The 24,746-nt window shown below is 36.5% G+C and overlaps 2 protein-coding genes across 2 annotated transcripts; both read left to right on the forward strand.

Annotated features, from left to right (window-relative positions):
• The first annotated feature begins 10,566 nt into the window (after positions 1 to 10,566).
• LOC124935339 (transcription factor MYB54-like) lies at positions 10,567 to 12,316 on the forward strand. Its single transcript, XM_047475800.1, has 3 exons — positions 10,567 to 10,697; positions 10,784 to 11,305; positions 11,878 to 12,316. The coding sequence occupies exons 1-3, from the start codon at positions 10,583 to 10,585 to the stop codon at positions 12,081 to 12,083; spliced, it is 843 nt and encodes a 280-aa protein (XP_047331756.1). The 5' UTR covers positions 10,567 to 10,582; the 3' UTR covers positions 12,084 to 12,316.
• Positions 12,317 to 22,405: 10,089 nt separating this feature from the next.
• Positions 22,406 to 23,368, forward strand: LOC124941279. Its single transcript, XM_047481584.1, has 2 exons — positions 22,406 to 22,663; positions 23,306 to 23,368. Exons 1-2 carry the CDS (start codon positions 22,406 to 22,408, stop codon positions 23,366 to 23,368), a joined length of 321 nt encoding a protein of 106 aa, XP_047337540.1.
• Positions 23,369 to 24,746: the final 1,378 nt, after the last annotated feature.

The raw sequence follows: 24,746 nt of genomic DNA on the forward strand, positions 1-24,746 counted from the left end.
AAACACTTACAAGGTTTATTGCAAAAAAAAAATACTATAAATAAGTAATAATTTGTTATATAGAAATATTATCTAGTTGATTTTGGGTATTCGAATCAAATATGGTATTTAGCCCCATATCCTCGAACAAATTACCATCCTCGTCATATTGAAGGTCAATTTCCTTCTACGAGAAGAAAGATGTTCAATGTGCAACACTCTTCGTACAAATCAACAATAGAGAGGATATTCGGAGTTTGGGAAAATAAGTGACAAATTATCTCAAATGGATAATCATTATGTGGATTTAATCTTACAAAATAACTTCGGATAATTCAAGCAACTGCGTTACATAATTTTATTTGGAAAAATAATATATATATATATATATATATATATATATATATATATATATATATATATATATATATATATATATATATAAAAGCCACAATGAATGATAATCTCAAGGATGTTAGTGTAATATCGTAGACGATGATATTTTATTGTTACTTAATATTTTAGGTCGTAATGAAATTGATCATTTCGAGAGGAACTTTCTAAGAAATTGTATGATTATATTAAACATAATGTCAATTTTATATCGATTCAAGTTTATAAAATAAAAAAAATGAAATATAAAAACTCTAATTAAATCTATTTTCTAGTGTAATTATTTATTTATTTGAACTATTTAAAATTTAAAGTTATATTATATAATATAGTATTTTATAATTTTATTTATATTATGAATTTATTTTTATTTAATGTAATTAATATAATTATTAAAAAAAAATTAATTTATATTAAAATAAATTTTAGAATATAATAAAATAAATATTAAAAATTATATATAATAAAATAATTACATGAATATTAATATTATGAATTTTAAAATTTGTATCTAATAATAAAAAAATAAATAAAAGATAATTTTGGTGTTTTAATAGATAAAAAGATTAATTAGATTGTTAAGTTGATATATTGAGCTTAAGATAATAATAAAAAAAACATTAACCACGGCATCAAACAAGGCCTAAGTCTTGACCCAATTTTGTCATTTATCCATAATGGGTTAAAAACATCCAAAGTCCAAATTGGTTTAGAGAATCTTAAGGAAAATAATCACCACCATTCAACAAACAACTCCCTTCAGAAACCTTCTCATTTGGAACGTTGGATAAAAAACCTCCAAATATTCAAAAACAATTTTTTTTTTCTGGAAGCATGTTCTCCAATTTTATTTTATTTTTTTGAAAAATAACTTAAATAATTTCATTTAAAAAACCCAAAAAGAGGGAAATTATAGTTTTTTTCTATGAAAAGAAAGTTTAAACACAAAAGAAGATTATATCAAAAAAACAAGCACTTATAACAAAATATAGCACCTTAAAGATTGAACAACATGTGACTACATCAAAGGAGGCTCCAATTTCGACTAAGTACCCAATTATATTCAGTTGTGGGAATACACATCTACTTCCGCATAAGTGAGTTTTCATAACAGCAATATTGTTCTAAACTTGGTCAATCGTCCTTTGAATCCTCGTGAAAGCTCTCACATTTCTTTCAGCCCAAACATGGTAAATAATAGCTCAAATAAACATTTGAGGACGCTTGAATTGAATCTAACACCCTTTGCCTTAATAATCGTTAAGGCTTTAATCTCTTTCTATATATAACTTTAGGACAATGAAGACATTTATATTCGTGAAGAACTTACTCTATAATTCGATTACAAGTGAGCATACTCCAAATACATGATCAATACATCATGTCCCACACAAAGAAGATATCTAGAATTAGGAATTCTCATAAACTTCTCTTAAGAGGGTCACGAGTAGCTAGTCTACCACGAAATGTAAGACATAATCACTTTTGGCGACCAAACTACATGTAACCCATAAATAATATCCCCCTTAGTACGTAAGATATCACAAGCCATACTCGAAACAAACTTCACATCCTTCTCAACCTTCCAAACCCAAGTATCATAACCATCATAAAACTGAATGTTTTAAACGCGGACAACTTGTGGAATACGCGCGCCTCAGAAGGGAATTCACCCCATCAGCAACCTCACAAATAGTTGACATAAGACAATATATTATGATCTGAACGTTACTAAACTCCTCCTTTAGCAAAATATGATAATTTTATAACCATGGGATATGTTAAAAGTAGTGTGTTTCTGCCATCACTCACGTCAATATGAACCATATGTGCAGCCTCATGCTTTAGTCTAAGAATCTTCTTGAAAGACCAAAGCATTTCCTCCTTAATTCTACACGTCTAAATGTTAGCTTCCATTTTCATATATTTATAATGAACATATCGTACTCACAGCGAGTCAATCTTCATCTCAATGGCCAAAAAGTGTCAGAATTTAAGCGCTTTATTCCACTCCACAATATTTTTTGTATGTCAATACCTCCTTCAGCTTTAGGCATACAACATGTTCTCAATTAACCCTTTCCCCCAACCTTGGCTACCTCAAATAAAATTGCTCATTATACAATCAAGTTCCTTTATAACCTTTTTGGAATAACAATCTATTGTGCCCAAAAGCCTATAATACTTAGAGTGACCCTCTTTACTAATTCAATCATTCTCACATATGGCAGTCTTTTGGTAGCTCGCCCTTGAATAGAGTTCTTCACCTTTTCAATAAGATATCTGCAATGTGAACTTTGTAACATCTTAAACGATAAAGGAACGTCAAGATATCTGACCGGCAGTGAACCCTCCTTGATACCCATAATTCTGAAAATGCTCGCTTTAGCTTCCTTCTTAACACCTCCATAAAAAGTTAGACTTTTATCCTACTTTTATCTTCATTGATGAAAAAACCTGTAATATTAGAAAAAAGAATGAATGTTTCCTTAATGGTACTGACAGACTCCACATCTACTTTGGACACAAATAAATAGATTATTCGCAAAATATGTGTGATAGTTTCATCATTGTAATGTAGGTGAAAGATGAATGGTCAACTTTTTAATAGTATTTTGAGAACGCAATAAAAAATCTCCATGATATGGACAAAAGGTAAGAAGAGAAAAAATATCCCCGTCTCACCCTACTTTCACCTTTAAAAAAACCCGTGAATACCATTAACACTAATCATAAAGTTAGGAGTTGTAACAAATTGCATAATTTAATCAATGTAAATAACCGAGAATCTAGAAATATAAAGGTATTCACGAATTGTGTCCCATCTAATAGTATCAAATGCATTATGAATATCAACTTTAAAAACAACACGAGGAGATATAGAGTTCTTACCGTAGTCCTTCAAAAGTTCTTGTATAAGAAGAATATTATGTGATATAGAACGACCAAGATAAATGATGATTGTCCTGGACCCACAAGGCTAACAATAATACATTTAAAACAATGATAAATAATTTTGAAAATAATTTTGTAAATCACACTGCAACAAGAAATGAAACAAAAGACTTGAATTCTAACTAGTACTCTTAGGATCAAATTCAAAATTGACACATTCCACTACTTTAACATTTTCTCATTTAAAGAATTTCAAAACACCATCACAAATATCCCTACCAACCACCTCCCAATTTTCCTTAAAAAAAGTTAAATTGAACAGGCCTCGGGCTTTTTCCCATTTCATTGCAAATAACACTTTCTGATTTCTTCATCATTGACCTTCATGATCAACCCATTGCTTTCATCACAATCCTCTTTTGAACAATCTGGCGAAGAATCGAAAGATCGACATCCCTAACATGAATGGTACGAATTATAAGCCCTTTGAAGTAATTAATGGCTCATCATGAATAAGCTTCTAACCTTGTATAGTAACACCATCATCATTCTCAAGCTAAGAAATACTTCTTAAAGAAAAAATATGTGTTTTTATCCTTAAGGGATAATCAATTTTCTATAGCCTTTTGTCTGGAAAAGCTTTCCTCTTTTAAGCTAAGCTCTCTAAGGTTAGTTAAGGCCTTTTTTTCATCCATTTGAAGTTGGTCGAAATCAACATAGCCCAAAACTCTACTTTGAATACTATCCAGAACACCTCTTGTCACCTCAACCCTCTTAGAGATATTACTAAATTTCCTTCTTTTAAAGTTCTCCAGTTTTTTTATATCAAAATGACATCGTTTTGCATTTAGGTTGTATTCCCATTAGGCGACTTCTATGTTGGATGGTCGGTTGCCGAGTGGATGGTCTGTTGTCGAGTGGATGGCTCGACTTCAATGTCTTGGCACCGAGGCTGCCACACGGCTTGGATGCTAGGTACGATTTTTCTGTTCACTGATTCTCGAGTTAAGGCTGTTGCGCAAGCTTCTGGCTCGAGGTCGGTGGTTTGGACTACGGTTTGGCTATGATAGACGGTTCTTCGGGCATTTTTCTTGCTTTTACCTTCTAAAACAAACTCAAATAATTAGTTTTAGATATATTTATTTCATTCATTTTAATCTATTTATTTATATATTTATTCTATTTAATATGTGACCTGACGTCGGTTTCAATTTAAATCTTTATTTTAATATTGTGCAATTAGTTCTTAAAAAAAATATTTTCTAAAACAATAAATTGTGTTAGGATTTTTAAAAATTATAAAAAGGGTAAAATGAGTGTTTACCGCACCTAGCGCCCAACATTGAAGGGAACACAGAGAATCCAAATGATGTTGTTTTGACTTTCTTTCACGTTTTAAAAGAAGGTCAACTACATTATTTGACCTACCCAAACAAATCTTCTTCACTCGATAACTTAAGTTTTCAAAAAAATCAATCTTCCCCGTCACCTCAATTGTTTCCAATCAACCGAGCTTCAATTTATTTTAAAAAATTTCGTTCGAAGGTGATTGAGTTAATTCCAATGCTTCTGTTATATTGTTATATTGTTGTGAGAATATTCAGGAAGCTTTTAAATCGATTATAAGTTATCATTTAAAGGTTGGCTACTTTAACTTTGTAAAATATGATTCCAATGTAAACTTTCAAAATGTATAGTAGAACCATTATCGAGTTGAATTGATAGTTTAAATATTTTAGATACATCATAAATCATTTCTTGATGGATAGAATCGATTTGAATAATCTGAAATAGAAACTACTAAATTTGTCATTTCTATAATTATTTGAAAACATGATTTGTTCTTGAAATTTTAGGTTGTTTATTATCAATACTAAGTTATTTAGAATATTTTGGATAAGTTAGAAACATTCTAAATCCTTGAATCACTATTAGAGTTCTTCAATTTTTGTTGAAATATGATTTTCAAATGAGGTTGGTAATTTATGGACTTAATTGAATATAGTACAAGCTGTCTAGAATGGTTTTGGTCATGTTAAGGTATTTATTTGTGTGCCATTTGAATTGAAATGAGTTTGAGTTATTTGAAAATTTTAGAAAAACAGAATTTATGCGAACTTGACAATCGATTATGAACTAGATGACATGGTTGTCTACAAGACCACAAGAAAAATGTGCAAAACTAGAAAATTATTTTGATCAATTTGTAAACTAAATTAGATAACAGATTGTGAATTGAATAGACTCCAAAACTCATTGGTGTACAAGATTTCTTCACATTTCTATTATTTCCTAATTAGAACTCTAGGTAAGACTTTCAAAACTCACATAATAAGTTTATAAATCTAGAAATATTTGTGTCATTTGGTTGCATTTTCTTTGATGATCGAATGTGAAATAGTTTTAAACCCAATTGAGTTGAATTTTGGAAAGTAGATAAATAACATAGTTATCTACAAGTCATATTAGATAGGATTTTCAAGTTTATAGCTTAAGTTATCAAATCGAATGGCACAAGTTTAGTATAAATTATTTGAAAAACTAAAAAAAAATATACGAACAATTTTGGTTATTTTGTAGTATTGGTTTATAATGATTATTTCAATAGATAACACATTTGTCTACAACTTTGTATTTAGGAGATTTTTCCATTTAGGACTTAAGTTCATATTTAGCCAGCTCCAAAGTGAATAAAAAATAGTTTAAGAAAAAAGATATGAAAAACTATAAATACCATCTTTAAGGTTTGGGTTGAAATTTCAATTTCAGGTTTTTATCTTAATTCTCACAAAATAAAAAATAAAACACACAAAAATAAATAGAAAAATTAAAAAGACAATAAAATTTCAATAGGTCTGTTCAAAAATTAAAGATTCGCCCCACCAATTGTTTTAATTTTTTTTTTATATAGATATTTTAATTATTAATCATTCTTATAAATATATAAAAATAAATTCATATGATATAATAAATACATAATTTATTTTAAATACTAAAACAAAAACAATTTATTTATTAAAACATAATATTTTAACTTATTATAAATAGTTTATAAGTATTTATTATTTAATTTATAATATGATATGTAATTAACAAAATTGTGTTTATATTATATTTAAAAAATATCACTAAATTGATTATTAAATAAAATAATTGAAAAACTAGAAAATATAATATTTAAATTAAAAAATATTTTTGACTTATTTTATAGTACAATATATTTTAATTATGAATTTAGTAAAAAATTCAATAAAAAATATTAATTATCCTTATATTTTAGTACATTTATTTCCCTAAACTTTTCAGCTTGTCCTAATTTGTTCATTTGCTTAATTTTGGGTTATATTGACCCCCGCACTCCAATTTGGTGTCAAACTCACCAAAGTCGTCTTTTTAATTATTTTTTGTCCTTAATCTTTTCTTTGATCGAATTTAACCTCTGACTCCGGTTTCAAGACAAATTTACCTAAATAATAATCCGTTTAATAAAACACCCCGTTCCTTTTCTTTTTGATAGATTATGTCTCCAACATCCTGTCTAAAGTCAATTTGTTTAAATTAAATTAAATTTACAAAATTGATCAATTAATCATTTTTTCAAAATATATATATATTAAAACAATTAATTATCATTCATTCAAATAAAAAATTACATATAAAAATTAAATTACAAAATAACATCAATATAAAAAAAAATTAAATAAAAATCTATATATTACATAATAAAAAAAAGTTACAATTAATAATTTTTTTCATGACTCCAAATAGTTATAATTACCGGTGGGAAAAGTACTATTAAAGACGCCGTCGTTAAAAGTCATATTAACGTCAGCGAATAAAGTCGTCGTTCGTCGACACTACAAAAGTCGACGTTAAAGGATTTTGATCTTTAACCACATCGTTCGATGGAAGAAGTCGACGTTGATAATGTTTAATATCAACGTCGACGTTGTTAAACATGATTAACGTTGGCTTCCTCTTAACGTCGGCGTTGATATTAAACATTATCAACGTCGGCTTCCTCCTAATACCGATGTTGATATTAAACATTATTAACGTTGGCTTTCTCCTAACGCCGACATTGGTAATTGTTTCTCTCGGGTTGTTTTTGCATTTATGGTTATCTTATTAACGTCGACATTTCTCAACGCCGACGTTAATATGCAACGTATCAACGTCGACACTCCCCTAACGCCGACGTTAATAATCGTTCCTCTCGATTTTTGGCATATTTTTGAATTTTGTAAAACATGTTTTAAATATTGTTTACATTAACAAAAACTAAATGAAAACACCATTCATAAATAAAATTCAATTCTAAATTCAACAAAAATCTCAAATCAAATCGTATATGAATCTATTACTGAGGGGGAATCCTAGACATAAGCGCCTCTAAAGCCACTTGTTGTGCGCGCACCTGCGCCTATAGATCGTCATGCAGTGCGTTTTGATCTGCTATCAACTGCGCCTGTATAGCAGTCTATTCTAGCATCCTCTGCTCTTGTGCCTCTTACTATGCTTCTTGATTTACGTGCATCTTCTCCATCTCTTCTCGCAGGATCATGTTCTCCTCCATCAGCATTTGTTGTGACACACGTGAGTTGACGCTAGAGTAAGAACTTCCATGTTGATTGGGTCTAAAGTGAGTGGGACGTATTCCCGATCCCATCTTAGTCACCCTCACGTGTCCCTATCATCCCAAAGTAGATTCAAACACTTCGAGCGGTGATAGATTATGATTTGTTTCTAACTGCTCGCGCATCACAATCTACAATCTTTTACAACATTAATGTTAGTAATTTTAAACTTAGATGTGTAAACTAAAACGATAAAATGATAACAACTTACGATGACCTACTAAACTAGCGGAGAAGGCACGGGAGTTGAATCATCGGCAATCGCTCTCCTAGTGTGTGTTTGTAGGAAGAACTCTTCTTGACTAGGGAGTGTTCCATCTCCCTCTCCTATAAAAATAACATACATATATCATATGTTAAATATTATGAAAATTGAATACTCTGCGAAAATGGTTTGTTGCCAATGTGATGGGGGTTAGAGCGATCAAACGAGCTAAGCCATGGCGGGATGAGCCTACCCACCAAAACCCATCGTTTGACGGGTCAACGACGGGCCGGCCCACCATCCCGGTGGGCTGAAAATTCTCAACTCAACCCAACCCAAGGTGGGTTACGGGTTAGGCGGGTCAGTCCACAAATTGTCTCACTACAAATAAAAATAAATAAAAATGAATCTGTTATTTAACCAAATATTAAGTTTCAGACTTTTAGTGTGAAACTTCTGGAACTAGAACCAAATTTTGAATCCACGAACCCTTGAAAGTGAGAACGCAGAGAAAAAGGCAGAACAAATAAGTAGCTGACGACAATGGGCGAAATATTGAGTATTGACTGCTGCAGTCTGGAACCATATTTGAATCCACGAACCTTGAAGGCGAGAACGAAGAGAAGAAATGAGGAACAAATAAGTAGCTGGCGCCATTGGGCGAAGTATTGAGTGCTGCAATTTGAAACCAAGTTTGAATCCACAAACCCTTGAAGGCAAGAACAAAGAGAAGAAATGCGGAACAAATAAGTAGTTAGCGGCCGATGGACAAATTATTGAGTATTGACTACTGTAGTGTTGCTTGGGAGAGAAAAAAACTAGGGTTATGCGGCATATGCTTATAAGGCTATAAATAAAATTAGATTTTTTTTGACCAACCCTCGGGCCAATCTAAGCCAGACCCGCTTAGGCCCGAGACCCGAGCGGGCTGACCCGTGTAGGCCCACTTCCAAATGGGTTGCTAATATTTCAACCCAACCCGTCTAAATTGTTTGGTGGGGCAGACCAACCCAACGGGCCTAACCAAAATTGACGGCTCTAGTGGGGGTACAACAATTTCATTCTGTTGTTAACATTGATTTTACTTTTTTTTTTCTGCAATTATAAGATAGTAGTTGTTAATTAATAGTCGAAAAACACATATGATGAGAGAATGACGGGAAAGCAAAAACATTAGCCATGGAGAAACAACGAAAGCCGTGATTAATAATATTTATTAGTATCGACGTTACATCGCCGACACTAATAAATATTATTAACCACGGCGTATGATCGCCGTGACTAATGTTGGTAGTTAAAATCACTTATTCTACTAGAGTGATGAAAATAGTATGTCTAATAAACCCATCAAATGAAAATAGTAAGTCTAATAAACCATTAAATGGTGTCAATAAATTTTTTTATTAAATATTTTAAGTTGTGATAAAAAAATCTTATCTCAAGGTAATGATTCATCATTATATATATATAATCAAATAAAATGAAAAACTCATCAAATAATGAGAGTTAGGTAAGAGATTCTCAATCTGAAAAATAAATAACAACTCTAAATCTAATAACTTCATCTTTTTTCTTCTAAGAATGATAGATGTGGACTTGGAAAATAATCATCAAAATAATCGAATGACATAAACAACAAATGACCCATAAAAAATTTGAATTATAAATTTTAAAAGAAATATGATCCAACTAAATAAGATGTTATACCAAATAAAACACCATATTAATTCAAAATATCTAGACACTCTCAAGTACTAAGGAAATGAGAAAATGGGTTTTCAATTTATTTTGAGATCTTTTGTTTTTTTCAAAAAAAAAGACCTCTTAATAACTTTATATTAAAAAAAAAAAATCATTTTCTAAAAAATATTTGTATAGTAATTATATATTTAATTTTTTTTTTCATTTGGTAACAATAGGCGTGCATTGTGAAATATTTAGTATAGAAAGAAGTAGAGAGAGAGAGAGAAAGAGTATATATAAGAATATTTTAGTTATGAAGGAGAAGATTACATCATCTTTAGAAGAGGGTTTGAAAGAAAAAGGAATGACATACGCTAGCAAGGTGGGTGTTGCAAGTAGGTTAGAAACTTGCAGGAGAGATGTTGAAAGAAGAACAAAATTCACCCCCTACCAAGCAACCTCCCATATCTCTCTCTCTCCCTATCTAACTGTATAAATAATAAAAAATGAATAAAATATCTTAGAATGGGTTTTGTTTGTTAGCCTAAACGTTGCATCAGTCGCTGGTGAAGTTCTGTCACAAGTCCTCTCTAACGGAAGACACCACTTTCTCATCTCTCCTCATTTTTCATCAATAATTAATTAAGCTTACAAATGTAACTTCTTCATCTTCCTGATCTACCCCACCAACCAACCGCACATATATATCACATCCTTCTGTTTAAGGTTTCAGACCTAGCTAGATAGATATTATAGCACCTATTTCCTTCTTAATAATTAATTAAACATCATGTCTTGTAGAGGCCATTGGAGGCCAGCTGAAGATCAAAAACTCAAGGAACTGGTTGATCGTTATGGCCCTCACAATTGGAATGCCATAGCTGAAAAACTACATGGACGATCAGGTTTTTATTATTATTATTATTATTATTGAGATCCATGATTTTCTTATCCTTACTTTGAGTTTATTTTTATTTGGTATGACCCGCAGGGAAGAGTTGTAGATTGAGATGGTATAATCAATTGGATCCAAGAATAAATAGAACTCCTTTTACCGAAGAAGAGGAAGAGAGGCTTCTAGCTTCACACGGAATTCATGGTAACAAATGGGCTATGATCGCTAAAGCATTTCCTGGTCGTACAGATAACGCTGTAAAGAATCATTGGCATGTTATCATGGCTCGGAGATGCAGGCAGCAGCAAGCACACAAGTCCAAGATGGTCTACTCGAGTAATAATAATAATAATAATATTAGAGGTTCTATTCATGGTGAGAAATCTTCTTCATCATCGTCAAGCAGGCAAGATGATCATGTGGATAGATTAACTATGACTTGCAATGGTATCCTTGATCATATCATGATGATCAGGAGATCTAATCACTTGGATCCCACCTTTGGAATTAGAAATGATCTTGCAGGTGTTCAGAGATCATTGGCAGACAATATACATTGTTCCCCTCTTTTTGTCCAAACCATCCCTTATGGGAAGAAGAAGAAAAGAAAGCATCATGGTAAAAATCACTAAACCAAATACATGTCACTGTTCTGATTTTTTTTTTCTAATAAAAAAGAAGACCATGAGAAAAATTCAAACAAGGGACCATTTGAAAATATTTGTTTGTCTAGATCTCAGTTTTAGATAAGCCAAGGTCAACAAATTTATGTATTTTTTTTTTCAAAAAGTCACAGTTAGATAGACAGAATAAAAGGCTTTATTCGATTGGAGTTTTTTAAAAAACTTAGAGGGAGAAAAAAAATAACGATTGGTAATGATTTTGAGAAAGTGGTGATTATTTTTGATAAAAAGACTTAAAGGGTATTGGTATATATAAATAAAATAATAAATAATAATTTAAAGTATTTTAATATTTTGGTTAATGAAATTAGTGATGTGATTGTTGAGAAATGATTGATTAGAAAATTGATTTGAGTTGGGTTTTTAAAAAAATCTAAAGAGAACAAGCTCAAAGTGTTACTATGTAAATTATTGATGATTTCCATTAAACTCAAACCTAAAAAGTGTTTAGTGGACATATTAATAATAGTGGTGTACATAAAAATGAAGAGTATGATATCAATGCAGATCAAAATGAAGATTATGAGTTCCACAACTTCCTGCAAGTACACGACGACTCGAGCTTTAATATCGCAATGGCTGACCAGAACACCAAAAGAAGCGAACGAGAGGTAGAAGTGGGACAATTAAATTCATCAGGAGAGCAAGAAAATGAAGTTTGCAACCAATTCATTGATTTCTTATCGGTTGGAAGTCCTTCAAAGTGTAACTAGTGCCTCTTGTATATATTGAAGAATATACACCAGAAAATAATGTCTACTGATATTAGTAATACAAGAGGTAAAGAAAACTAACTGATTAAGTCATGAGGATATGGAGAAGCATGCATGTAATTGAGACAATAATGTTTTCATACAATGCATTTACTTGAGTTTTGCTCGACAATTCTTGCTTACTTGGCTTTTTTATCTACACAATAGCAAAGAAAATATATTATTATTTTGAAAATATTATCCTGAGACTACGGGTCCACCTATAGACCGGACTAATGATGTGAGCACGTCATGATGCATTTGTTCTTAATAATTTTTCTTTCTTTTTATTTTTTTGTTACTTTCTTTCCCCTCTTCTTTTTTCTTCTTCTTAATGTGATACAATATTTGTCATGGTGGTGTCAATTTTTAGGAGCACATTCTTATATGATAAATTAAATTACGATAACACAACTTATAACACAACTTATAACACAAATTGTCACAAGTTAAACTGACTACGTACATCCAATCATTACAACATCCATAAGAAAATAAATTTTATATATAAGATCAAAAAAGTTAGTGTTGCCTTGTATCACCGATCTTTTAGGAGCGCATTCTTGAGTTATATAATTTGCGCATGACGACAACACATCACTATACAGGTTAATGTATCTCTTTATAGTTCAAACATTGTATTTTCTTGTTTCTTCTATTCTCACAATTTTCCTCCAAATCAAAACAAAATGAGTTTGTTATAGTGTTTTTGTCATGGAATTTCTAACTTCATCTTATGTTTCCAATTACATAGTATAGACCCTCATTTTTTATACACCAAAGTATTTTAATTAGATTTTTGTTAGTATTTAATTTCCAAAATTAAATATCAGATAAACTAATTGTTGTCATTTAATTAAAGAAAAATTTAGAACAACTTCCTTATTTTTTTTTAAAAAACTTGGTTGTAAATTTCTGAATTACATATTTATTGGTTCAAGAATCGTCGCAATTAAAGTTCAAATGATGAAGAGTTATTAAATAAACAAAATCCCCAAAATATGTATTCGCGGCTCCATCTAAGTAGATGGTTTTCATCACCAGACCAAATGTCCAGGAGAGCGCCACGAGCGGAGCCACCCATGGGCTAGGGTGGGCTTCGGCCCCACCTAAATTAAAATGCTAAAAGAAATTTCTTTATATATATGTTTGATATGTGAGTCTTAGCCCAGTTGGCTATATTATTGAAATGTGAATATGAGGTCAGGTGATCAAACCCTGGCCTTATTTTATTTTGTAAATCATATAATACAAATTATTTATATTTCTTAATTTTAAATTATTTCAAAAATTTATAAGAAAAATATAAATTAATATTAATAAACAAGTTAAAATAAAGAATTTGATATCCCTACTCAAGAACTTAACAAATCTCCCCTAGAATTGATGTTGATGTAAGTTCTCTTAAACTTGATCAAATATTACGTATTCCGATATGGAAATATCCTTTTCATCAAATGGATGAAATTAGACGAGTTTATATAAAGATGAGGTCATATCAACCTATTAAGGATGAGTACCCGCCGACCAAATTTGGAAATCAAAATCGACGGTTCCAAAGTCATTGGTTTAAGAAATTTACTTGGTTAGAATACTTTCCTTTGAAAAATGCTGTTTTTTGTTTCCCACGTTTCTTGTTTTAACATAAGCAACCCCAAAACCTACATTTACAATAGATGGATTCAAATATTGAAAACGAGTTAATGATGAAGATAAATGTTCTTTTGTTATGCATATAGGATATAATATTTCACCACATAATAGGGCAATTGAATATCTTGATAATCTAATGAATATCCTTGTCATATTGACAAAGTACTAAATGCACAGTCTTCAGATGAAAAACAAAATAACAGATTACGGCTTACAACAACTATTGAAAGCACTCGGTGGCTCACTTTGCAAACGTGTGCATTGAGAGGGCATGACGAGTTTCCATCTTCTAATAATCGTGAAAATTTTATTGAAAAAAAAGCGGAACATAGAAAGTTAAATCTGAGATACAAGTTGGAGTCAGCCTCAGGTAATTTTTCATTCTGGCTCCGCCCTTACGATTATCTCCATCCCAATAGTCTGCATCAACCTTTGATACGACCATGCGAAGTCACCCCACATCATCATCTCACCAGTCCACACAAGGAATTAATCTAACACATGATTGTCATGCTAGCGATCCATTTAATTTTAATTGAAATAATGTAGAGTGTTCATTTAGTCAATGACTCGGATTAAAATCTTTTAAAATTAAAAGCCTGAATCAGGCTAAACTGCATGATGCATTGATTGATCCAATGGATGTGGATGAATTATCATAAATCATCTTCTCTAACATCGTATTTACTATAAAATGTGGTTTAGCGGACGTTCTTGCTCATTTCAATTTTTTCTTCTTCAAATTTATTTATTATCAACTTTAGAATGTATCGGGAAAAAACAAATTGAATGTTCAAAAAAATGCTTTGAATTAAAAAAAAAAAGCGAACGTTTGAAAACACTCCGTCGAAATATGTTTTTGGTACTATTCTCTTTTGCACGTTTTCTTATGGGTTTAATTGTGAATGCTTCCAAGATAATTTTATAACCGAATTCAAGGATCTAACATACTTTAACATGCTAATTTCAATTATCCTGAAACTCCCACAGTACCAAGATTGACTAACGTCAAACATCTAGCTAGGAATGTCTTTGTTCACCCAGAGATATTAACGGTTTTATCTATCTATCTATCATTTATCTTTCTAAATAAATATTTTTGATAAATAAAAATAATTTAAAAATAAAATTGTAAATTAGGAGATTAAAATGTAGTGTTTATTGGTCCAAGTTTGTTTTCCTAAAAATAAATATTTTATTCAAACTTTGTCCAAAATAGTCTAGACTCATTTTTTATCACCTAATTTATAATTTTTAAATAATTCCGAGTTAACTAATTATTTTTAAAAAAAAATTTATACAGACTCATTTTCATGATATTAAAATTTTCATAATATTAAAATAAGTAATTAGTTTGGAACCTACAGGCGTACCATTCAGGTGCCAAATTAATTAGCTATTGAACAATTTTGAATAAACTCAAATGATATAAATAAGTAACAAATAAATAGATTTAACTAAAGTAAATCCCAAAAATAATCATTTTTTTTAGTTTACTCTGCAGGTTGAAGGTAAAAAATATATATATTTTGAAATCTAAGACCGTCGGCAGCTATTTGTCACGGGCTAACTTTCGAATGCTTGATTTCCTCGACCCGTGCGGTCCTAGATTAGTATTGCCACAATGCTAACTAGTCAACCTGTTTGAAAGTGCAAGAAGGAAACTTTAGAGTGAGAGTGAGAGCTTGGAGAATAAGATTGAATTGTATTACTTGGTGCTTGGCTTAATGACCAAGGCTTGTTTATATACATGGGAGGAGATCATTCTAGATACTCCTTTATCCTAGGTCTTTCTAGAGACTTCTAATATTTAATTACATTTAACAAGTCCTAGAGAATTCTAGAGACATCTTAAAGATATTTACAATAAGGACTTCCTAGAGAATTCTAGAGAATTCCATGGAAGGCAAGACCTGGACACTTCTAGAAAGTTCTAGAGAACTTTCTAGATATTTCTCTTTTGTGGGCTGATTTTTCCATCCAAATTAAGTGGGCCGTGACATGCTCCCCCACCTAAGTCGTGGACGTCCTCGTCTCGACCTTGGACCGGTACTCTTTGATCTTCTGCTTGAATTGCCATACGTGATCTTCACTTTCCCAGCTACTCTCGGCATCTGGTAGGCCTTTCCATCGTACGAAGTACTCGGTGCAAGGTGGAACGCCCCTCCTTCTAACCTCCCTATGGGATATAATTTCTTCAATGTCTTTATCGAAGGAGGTGGTGACGGCTGTTGCTGCCCGATTTGATTCTCCCCGTCCGGCATCCTCCTCGTCTTTATGGAACGGCTTGAGTTTGCTCACGTGGAATACCGGATGGATTTTTAGTTTGGGTGGCAAATCCAGCCGATATGAGACATTACCTACACGCCGCACAATTTCGAACGGTCCCTCGTATCTTCGCACTAGCCCCTTGTGCACGGACCGGAGGGACTTAAATTGTTGCGGGAGTAATTTCACCATTACTCGGTCTCCCTCCTTGAACTCGACTGCCCGCCTCTTTAGATCTGCCCATTTCTTCATCTTCTTTGTTGCTTTATCTAAAGATGCCCGAGCAAGGTCCGCTTCCTCCTCAAAGGATTTAGCGAATGTGAAGGCAGCCGGACTTTGACCCACGTATCTTGTGGCCAAATTATGTGGTGTGGATGGTTGTCTCCCCATCACGAGTTCGAACGGACTTCTTCCGGTCGATTCACTTTTCTGCAAGTTGTATGAGAATTGCGCCGTGTCCAAAAGTTTGGCCCAATCTCTCTGGTTGGCGCTCACGTAGTGTCTCAAGTGCAACTCCAGCAAGGCATTGACTCTCTCGGTCTGCCCATCAGTTTGGGGGTGGAAGCTGGTCGAGAATGCTAGATTGGTCCCCAATAACTTGAACAGCTCGGACCAAAACTTCCCCGTGAAGCGGGGATCCTGGTCACTCACGATCGTCTTTGGGACTCCCCAATATTTCACCACGTTCTTTAGGAACAGCTTGGCTGTCTCGCCGGCTGTGACATCGGGTGGTGCCGGAATGAAGGTGCCATACTTTGAGAATCGGTCGACCACCACTATAATTGAGCCGAACCCCTCCGACTTTGGCAGCGTTGTGATATAGTCCATTGAAACACTTTCGAATGGATATTCCGGCACTGGTAGGGGTTGGAGTAATCCGCCTGGTTGTTGCTGCTCAACCTTGTCTTGTTGGCACACAAGACACGTTCGCACGTATGCCTCTACGTCTTCTCGCATCCTGGGCCAGTACTATGAATCCTCCATGAGAGCCATAGTGCGATGCATTCCAGGGTGTCCAGCCCATCTTGAATCGTGACACTCCTTCAAAACATCACGTCGCAAGCTTCCCCATTTGGGCACGAACACCCGTTTCCCTTTTGTAAGGAGCAACCCGTCTTCGACCCAAAACCTTCGGGTCTTGCCACTTCGAGCAAATTCCATCATGTCCTTCGCATGGGGATCTTTTTCCAGGCCTTCCCGTATGCGTTCCCTCATGTTGGTCTCGGGTTGGCTTATGGCGGCCAGCTCCGCCTTGCGGCTTAGTGCATCGGCTACACGATTGGTGACCCCAGGCCTGTACTCCAAAGTGTAGTCGAACTCCGCTAGAAATTCTTGCCACCTAGCCTGCTTTGGTGTGAGCTTCTTCTGCGTCTGGAAGTAGCTAGTGGCAATGTTGTCCGTCCTGACCTTGAACTTGCTCCCGAGCAAGTAGTGCCTCCATGTGCGTAGGCAATGCACGACCGCGGTCATTTCTTTCTCATGGATAGTGTATCGACGCTCTGTGTCATTCAGCTTCCGGCTCTCGAATGCAATAGGGTGCCCCTCTTGCATCAATACACCTCCAATGGCGAAGTCAGATGCATCGGTCTGGACTTCGTATTCCTTAGTGTGGTCGGGCAGTGCTAGCACAGGTTGTTTTGTAACTTCGGCCTTGAGCCCCTCGAAGGCCTCCACGCACCGCTCGTCCCAGCTCCATGCTCGGTCCTTCTTCAAAAGGTCGGTCAGGGGTGCAACAATCTTGGAGTACCCTTTTATAAACTTTCGGTAGTAGTTGGCCAGGCCAAGGAACGACCGAAATTGGGATACAGTTTTGGGCGGCTCCCATTCTCGAATGGCCTTGACCTTGGCCTCATCCATCATGATGCACCTGGACTTCACTCGGTGACCCAGGAACATCACCTCATCTTGGGCGAAGGAGCACTTTTCCAGCTTTGCGTATAGCTCGTTCTCGCGCAAGGCCTGGAAAACCAATCTCAAATGTTCCACGTGCTCATGCAACGTGGGTGAGTATACCACAATATCGTCGAGATAGACTACCACAAACTTATCTAAGTAAGGGTGGAAGACCTTGTTCATTAGGGTGCAAAACGTGGCCGGTGCATTCGTAAGGCCAAAAGGCATAACAAGGAATTCATACGATCCATACCTAGTTACCATGGCGGTCTTGGGCTCATCTCCCTTGGCTATTCTCACTTTCCAATAACCGGATCGTAAGTCTATCTTCGAGAACCACTTGGCTTCTCCAAGTTGGTCGAACAACTCACCAATGAGAGGAATCGGGTACTTATTTCGAATGGTGAGTTTGTTGAGTGCTCTATAGTCCACGCACATCCTCAGCGACCCATCATGTTTCTTCTGGAACAGCACCGGGGCACCGTAGGGCGATTTGGATGGCTGGATCATGCCGGCATCGAGCAACTCCTTCAACTGCCTTTGCAGCTCTTTCAACTCGGGCGGTGCCATCCTATAGGGCGTGCGAGATGGCGGCATAGCATCGGTCACCAACTCGATCTTGTGGTCCACGTCCCGTTCTGGTGGTAATCTCCTTGAGAGTTCATTGGGCATCACATCTTTGAACTCCTCCAGCACCGCCTGGACCTCCTTGGGTATCTCCTCTTTTCCTTTGGGCTCATCCTCATCATCCATCATGGGAAAAGCCGCAAACGTTTCCTCACAACGTTTCAGACCTCGGCTGAATTGCATCGCCGAAAGCATTCCCTTCCCCTCGGATTCTCTCTTTGCTGGTATGGCACTAGTCTTCTCGTGGTCCAAGATAATTAGAGAATCAGAGTAAGGAATGATACAAGAACGTACCTAGTCGAACCATCGCAGCCCCAACACTATGTCGTAATCATCCATAGGGACTACGGTGAAAGAGACCACTCCTTTCCAGTCCCCAATCTGAGTTGGTACGCTCTTCGCCTCCCCGGTCACCGGCTTGGATGTTGTGTTGACGAACTTGATGGTCCCCTTTGTTGGGTTGATGTTGAGACCCAAAGTTTTGGCCACACCTTCACGCATGAAGTTGTGGGTGGCACCCGTGTCGACTAGTGCTTTGACACCCTTTCCTCCGATCAAGGCCTCCACAAACATCGAGCCCCTCTTTGTTCCCTTGACCGGTTCCACCACACTAGCCTTGACCGCATTAAGCAGTTTTAGGGATCCCATTTGAGTTCCTTCTTCTTCTTCCTCGACTGGCTCGGTCCCTTGCACAGCCGCAACCTTCTTTCCTTTGAACGGACACATAAATTTCAAATGGTTAGTAGCACCACAAATATGACAAGCTCGCTTACCCGATTCTTCGGTTTGCTTCCCCGAGTTGCTGTTTGGATGCCACTTCTTGGATGAGTGGTCTCCCCCACCTTTCTCCTTGTTCTCCTTGCTAGACTTTGGCCTATCCGTGGACACTTTCAGCTCGATTAGTCTTTCCGCGACTGCAATGGCTTCGGAAACATTCTGCACTTTGGCCCTCTGGAGCTCTAGTTGTGCCCATGTCTTCAGACCGTTGACGAATGTGAACAGGGCTTCCTGTTCGGTGAGACTTGGCAACTCGAGCATCAGTTCTTGGAACTCCTTCACGTACTCCTTGATGGACTTGTTGTGCACGAGTTGGCTTAGTCGTTTCCGAGCTTCAAAATTCGCATTTTCTGGGAAAAATTGGCGTTTGAACTCGGCATTGAAATCTTCCCAAGTCTCCATTCGTAGTGTGCCTCGTTCGATGTCCGTCTCACGCCTCCTCCACCATAGAAGCGCCATGTCTACTAGAAAGAAAGGTGATGTATCCAACTTAGTTCGATCATCGAGTATGTTGGATGCTCGAAAGTACCTTTCCACGTTCCAAAGGAAGTCTTCAACTTCCCTTGCACTCCTCGAACCCTTAAATGGAGTCGGCTTGGGAACATCCACACGATGAGGTGCCGCACCTCGAATTTCCCCTCCATTTAAGCCAATCCGGGCTTCGACCGCCTCTAGCCTTCCCATCATCTCCCTCCGGAAGGCGTTGATCATCGTTTGGAGTTCACCCCGGACTGTTTGTAGTTCACCTCGGACTGTTTGTAGTTCACCTCGGACTGTTGCGAGGATCTCGTTCTGAATAGCATTGACATCACCTCGAACCATTCCAAGCACTTCGTCCCGAATGCTACGATTTGAGTTGTTGATGATGCCCATGACTTCATTCTCCAATTTTTCACTTGCCTCGTCCAACTCCTCCACCTTGTCGGCCACCGTGCTGAACTCCTCGAGAGCTTCTTGATGCTCGCTCATGTTTTCCTCAAGCCGGGTCACCCGCGCTTCCATGGCAGCATTCCTCTCAACGGACCTTCCCCTCTTGGGCGCCTTGTCCTTTTGTTCGCCGGTCGGAACCTTTGTGACGTTCGATCCTGAATCCATTTCTTGCAGCGTGAGTGCGGAAGTACAAAACGCTTGCTCTGATACCACTTGTCACGGGCTAACTTTCGAATGTTTGATTTCCTCGACCCGTGCGGTCCTAGATTAGTATTGCCACAATGCTAACTAGTCAACCTGTTTGAAAGTGCAAGAAGGAAACTTTAGAGTGAGAGTGAGAGCTTGGAGAATAAGATTGAATTGTATTACTTGGTGCTTGGCTTAATGACAAAGGCTTGTTTATATACATGGGAGGAGATCATTCTAGATACTCCTTTATCCTAGGTCTTTCTAGAGACTTCTAATATTTAATTACATTTAGCAAGTCCTAGAGAATTCTAGAGACATCTTAAAGATATTTACAATAAGGACTTCCTAGAGAATTCTAGAGAATTCCATGGAAGGCAAGACCTGGACACTTCTAGAAAGTTCTAGAGAACTTTCTAGATATTTCTCTTTTGTGGGCTGATTTTTCCATCCAAATTAAGTGGGCCGTGACATATTGTAGACTAAAGAGCTAATCGCACCTAGGTATCCAACACACTCACACCTAACGTTCAACGTTCATCTACGTGACACATCATATATAGCCATTAGCAGTATCTGATTTTTCTATTTTGGATTCCTAATTGCCATGTAAATACAATATTAGTCCTAAATAATGTATATGAATAGAGACTAATGCCTCATAAATAAATACACAAAATAAATTATTGTTGAATAATCTTGTTAAGCCTAATAAATAATATCAACTTAAGCATTTTATCTTAAAAAATATGCTAAAACATATTTTGAGAATATGTTAAAAATATCCTCTTATTTACTTGATTTGATTATATTAGATTTTATTCCGTTATTTATTTCTTTTCAATTCAACATTGTAAGTATAAATAGGTTATGTCTACATCTTAATAAAATACAATCAAAAACTTTTCTCTTTTAACTATACTTTTCTTTTTTGCAATAACAAGTGGTATCAGAATTGTACGGTGTTCGATCTGTTTCAGCGATGGCAAGAAAATGAAAAGAGGTGATGAACAGAGGCTGGGAGAACGAAAGGGTGATGCAGTTCACGCCTCTCACGCGTACTAACTACGTGGATTGGGCGATCCTAATGAAAGTGTATCTACCAGCGTAAGGCTTGTGGGATGTCGTTGAAAATGGTCCGGGAGGTCTTCGTGAAGATCAACGGGCTATGTTGTTACTTCTCCGGGTAGTGCCGTCGGAGTTGATTCAAACCCTTGGAAGCAAAAAGAATGGCCAAGTAAGCATGGGACATAATAAAAATCATGCGGGTCGGAGTTGAACGTGTTCGAGAAGCCAAAAAGCACAAACACGACGGACGAAGTTTGAAAACATCGCGTTTAAAGACGGCGAGGGGGTTGAAGCTTTCGACATTCGACTTGCAGCGATCGTCAACGAGCTCGAGGTGTTAGGCAATCTTGTGTCCGAGCACAATGCAATGCTCAAATTCCTTCATAGTGTGTCATGTGCATACAAGAAGTTGGTGATGACGATTGAGTCACACGTTAATCTAAAAACGTTATCCATCGAGGAATTCACAAGTCGACTACTAATCGTAGAGGAACGCAACAAACTCGATGATATTAGATCTTCTGATGAGCGACTACTACTCATAGAAGAGGAATGACGGTCTCGGCAACGACAATATGAGAAAGGCAAAGACTCATTCAATAAAGGCAACAAGAAATGTGAAAATGGTGAACGAAAAAGGGGAAGTTGTAAGTATTGTGACATCCCTGGTCATTGGGCCAAGGAGTGTCGCAAGGCGAAGTGAGATCGGGAGTAGAAATAGCAAGTGAATCTCGCAGAAGTAAAATTTCGAAGAAGATGAAGGTCCAATTCTACTAATGGCATAGATCTGTACCACAACATCAGTCGACGATGACGTAAAGAGGTATTTTTTAAATGAAGAAAATGTTGTACCCAGGGATACCACTAACGGCGTGTTGTACATGGACACTATAACTAGTAGTCACATGATAGGTGACAAGAAGGTATTCACAACACTTGACGAAACTGTAAAGGGTAAAGTATGGTTCAACGACAATTTTGTGGTAAATATATGCGGAAAGGGCATGGTGAAGATTGAATGTGTCACTAGAAACCATCAGATTCTATCTGATGTGTTCTATATCCCAAGCCTAAAGAATAATCTCCTCTCACTTGGTCAACTTGACGAAAATGACTGCAAGATTGTCATCGAAAATGGGGTATTTTTGCATCTCTAATCAATCACGTAAAATTTTTGCTCGAGTTCAACGAACACGTAATCGACTTTACACGGTAAAACCGAATCTCGCAGCACTAGTAAGTCTATTGACTCAAAATGATGATACTGCGTGGTTGTTGCATGCACGCTCCAGTCATATGCATTTTAGTGATTTTTAAAATCTCTCGCTCAAGGGGATAATACGTGATATTCCAAAATCGAGCACGTGGAGGAGTTCTATGATGATTGTGCGCTCGTAAAATAATACAGGACTCTGTTTCCACAAACCATTACATATCAAGCACAACACCTGCTGGAGTTAGTTCACATTAATCTATGTGACGATCGACACAACAACACGATAGGCACATCCATAAAACGATCGGCATAGGCGAAACAATATTGTCTTGAATCAGAAGTCATAAAATCGGCGCCAAAATCATTATTGATCAAATGAAACGTGATCGACACAAGCGGCACGACACGATCGAGACGGGCGGAACAATAGGCACAAGCGGCATAGCCCGATTTGCACGGATGACACGATATTGTCTAGTGTCGTTCTGTTGTGCTGTTGGCTTTGCCTGTTGAGGTTTATTTTGGATGCTTTTTGGGGATCTGTTGGTTACTGTCTGCTGTGCAGTTTGCTCCTCAATCAGGCTGGTTCGGGTTGTTGGCTTTTTCTGGCTCCTTTGTTGTCATCTGATGTGCATATTACTGTTGTTGATTTCTGCTATATGTCTAAATTGTTGCTGGATGCTAAGGCATTTGGTTTTCTACTGCGCAGGCTGAGCCACGATGAGCCTACGCTCGACCAACCTCCTCAACCGACCTAAAAGCAAAAGGAAAAATAAAGGCAGTTTGGAGAAATTGGCTGAAAGGGCTGTCACTATGTCTAACTTCCCGACCGCTCACAACGCTACTGATGTAGATGACATTGTATTCAATCTAATTATTGCATTGACTAGTCACATGGTTGGTCTATCAACTGGTCGCGCCCGTCTCCCGACTCATCTCCCAACCAGCCATGATGCCCCTCCCCTGAACGGTCATGTAGCCTCCACCCCGACCGGCTTGGCTGATGTCAACCAAACTAGTAGCGCTACTCCTTCGACAAGCCATGTCGCTGCCATCCTGACCAATTATGATGCTGTTTTTCTAGCCGGGCTCATCTCAACCACTACGACATGTCACAACATCCCTACCCTGACTACTCAAATCCTCGATAAGTCATGGACCATGGGACGAAATGAAATTGCAAATATGACGGGCATTCATAACCAAATTCTCAAGTCCCTCGCCCCGTTCCAAAGGCATGAACTTTTCATGAACAATGAAAGGAACGAGGAAATTATTTTCCAATTCAAAATCTGATTCGAGCAAGATTGAAACTCATTTGACAAAGCCGAATACGAGGAAATCATTCTGTGGTCAGTTAGTGTCATGAGGGAGTTCTATAAGTGCCCTAAAACCTATGCCTACACTACACAAACAAACGCAAACTAAACATGGAAAACCAACAAGGTTTGGGGCAAAAACGGGACAAGTAATGGAGGCAAGCTCAATTTAGATCCTAGCCTAAAAATTAAAACGCTCAAACACCCGTTCCAAATCGAACTTTCCCTGGAAATTGAAGAGGAATGCATCAACGATTGGAAGCGAGTTGTCGTCGGTCACTTCATGGGCACCCACAAAGCCCCATTCCGAGCAATCAAGGCCGCCCTTTTCTGACAATAGAGCAAAAAGGGACTAAAAAATCAAATTCAACGACTTTGGCTATTTCTTCCTCACTTTTGGCACGAAGCCCGAAGCCCAAGCCATTGCCGACTCACATTTCACCTTCATGTTCAACTTATGTTTCAAGCTCACCAATTGGAATGAAGAAATGAACATCAATAGGAAACCGCCACAATCCGAACAAGTGTGAGTGAGACTGTGAAATATCCCACCACACCTTTGTAATGCCAAAGCACTTGCCTACCTCACCGGACTCATTGGAAAGACTCTTAAACTTGATCTTGACTTTGACTAATTTGAATGGGTAACGCTTGCCCGCATTTGCATTGAGATCGACTCAACGAGTA

The sequence above is a fragment of the Impatiens glandulifera genome, chromosome 1 (genome assembly GCF_907164915.1).
Source record: "Impatiens glandulifera chromosome 1, dImpGla2.1, whole genome shotgun sequence".
Classification (NCBI taxonomy): Eukaryota; Viridiplantae; Streptophyta; class Magnoliopsida; order Ericales; family Balsaminaceae; genus Impatiens; species Impatiens glandulifera.

What these genes read in the sequence shown, in the direction of transcription:
- LOC124935339 (XM_047475800.1), top strand. Translation starts at nt 10,583, where the DNA reads ATGTCTTGTAGAGGCCATTGGAGGCCAGCTGAAGATCAAAAACTCAAG. An exon ending in AAAACTACATGGACGATCAG is followed by an intron (nt 10,698 to 10,783) that starts GTTTTTATTATT and finishes TATGACCCGCAG; the next exon opens with GGAAGAGTTGTAGATTGAGA. An exon ending in GAAGAAAAGAAAGCATCATG is followed by an intron (nt 11,306 to 11,877) that starts GTAAAAATCACT and finishes ATATCAATGCAG; the next exon opens with ATCAAAATGAAGATTATGAG.
- LOC124941279 (XM_047481584.1), top strand. Translation starts at nt 22,406, where the DNA reads ATGGACACTATAACTAGTAGTCACATGATAGGTGACAAGAAGGTATTC. An exon ending in AGATTGTCATCGAAAATGGG is followed by an intron (nt 22,664 to 23,305) that starts GTATTTTTGCAT and finishes TCTGCTGTGCAG; the next exon opens with TTTGCTCCTCAATCAGGCTG.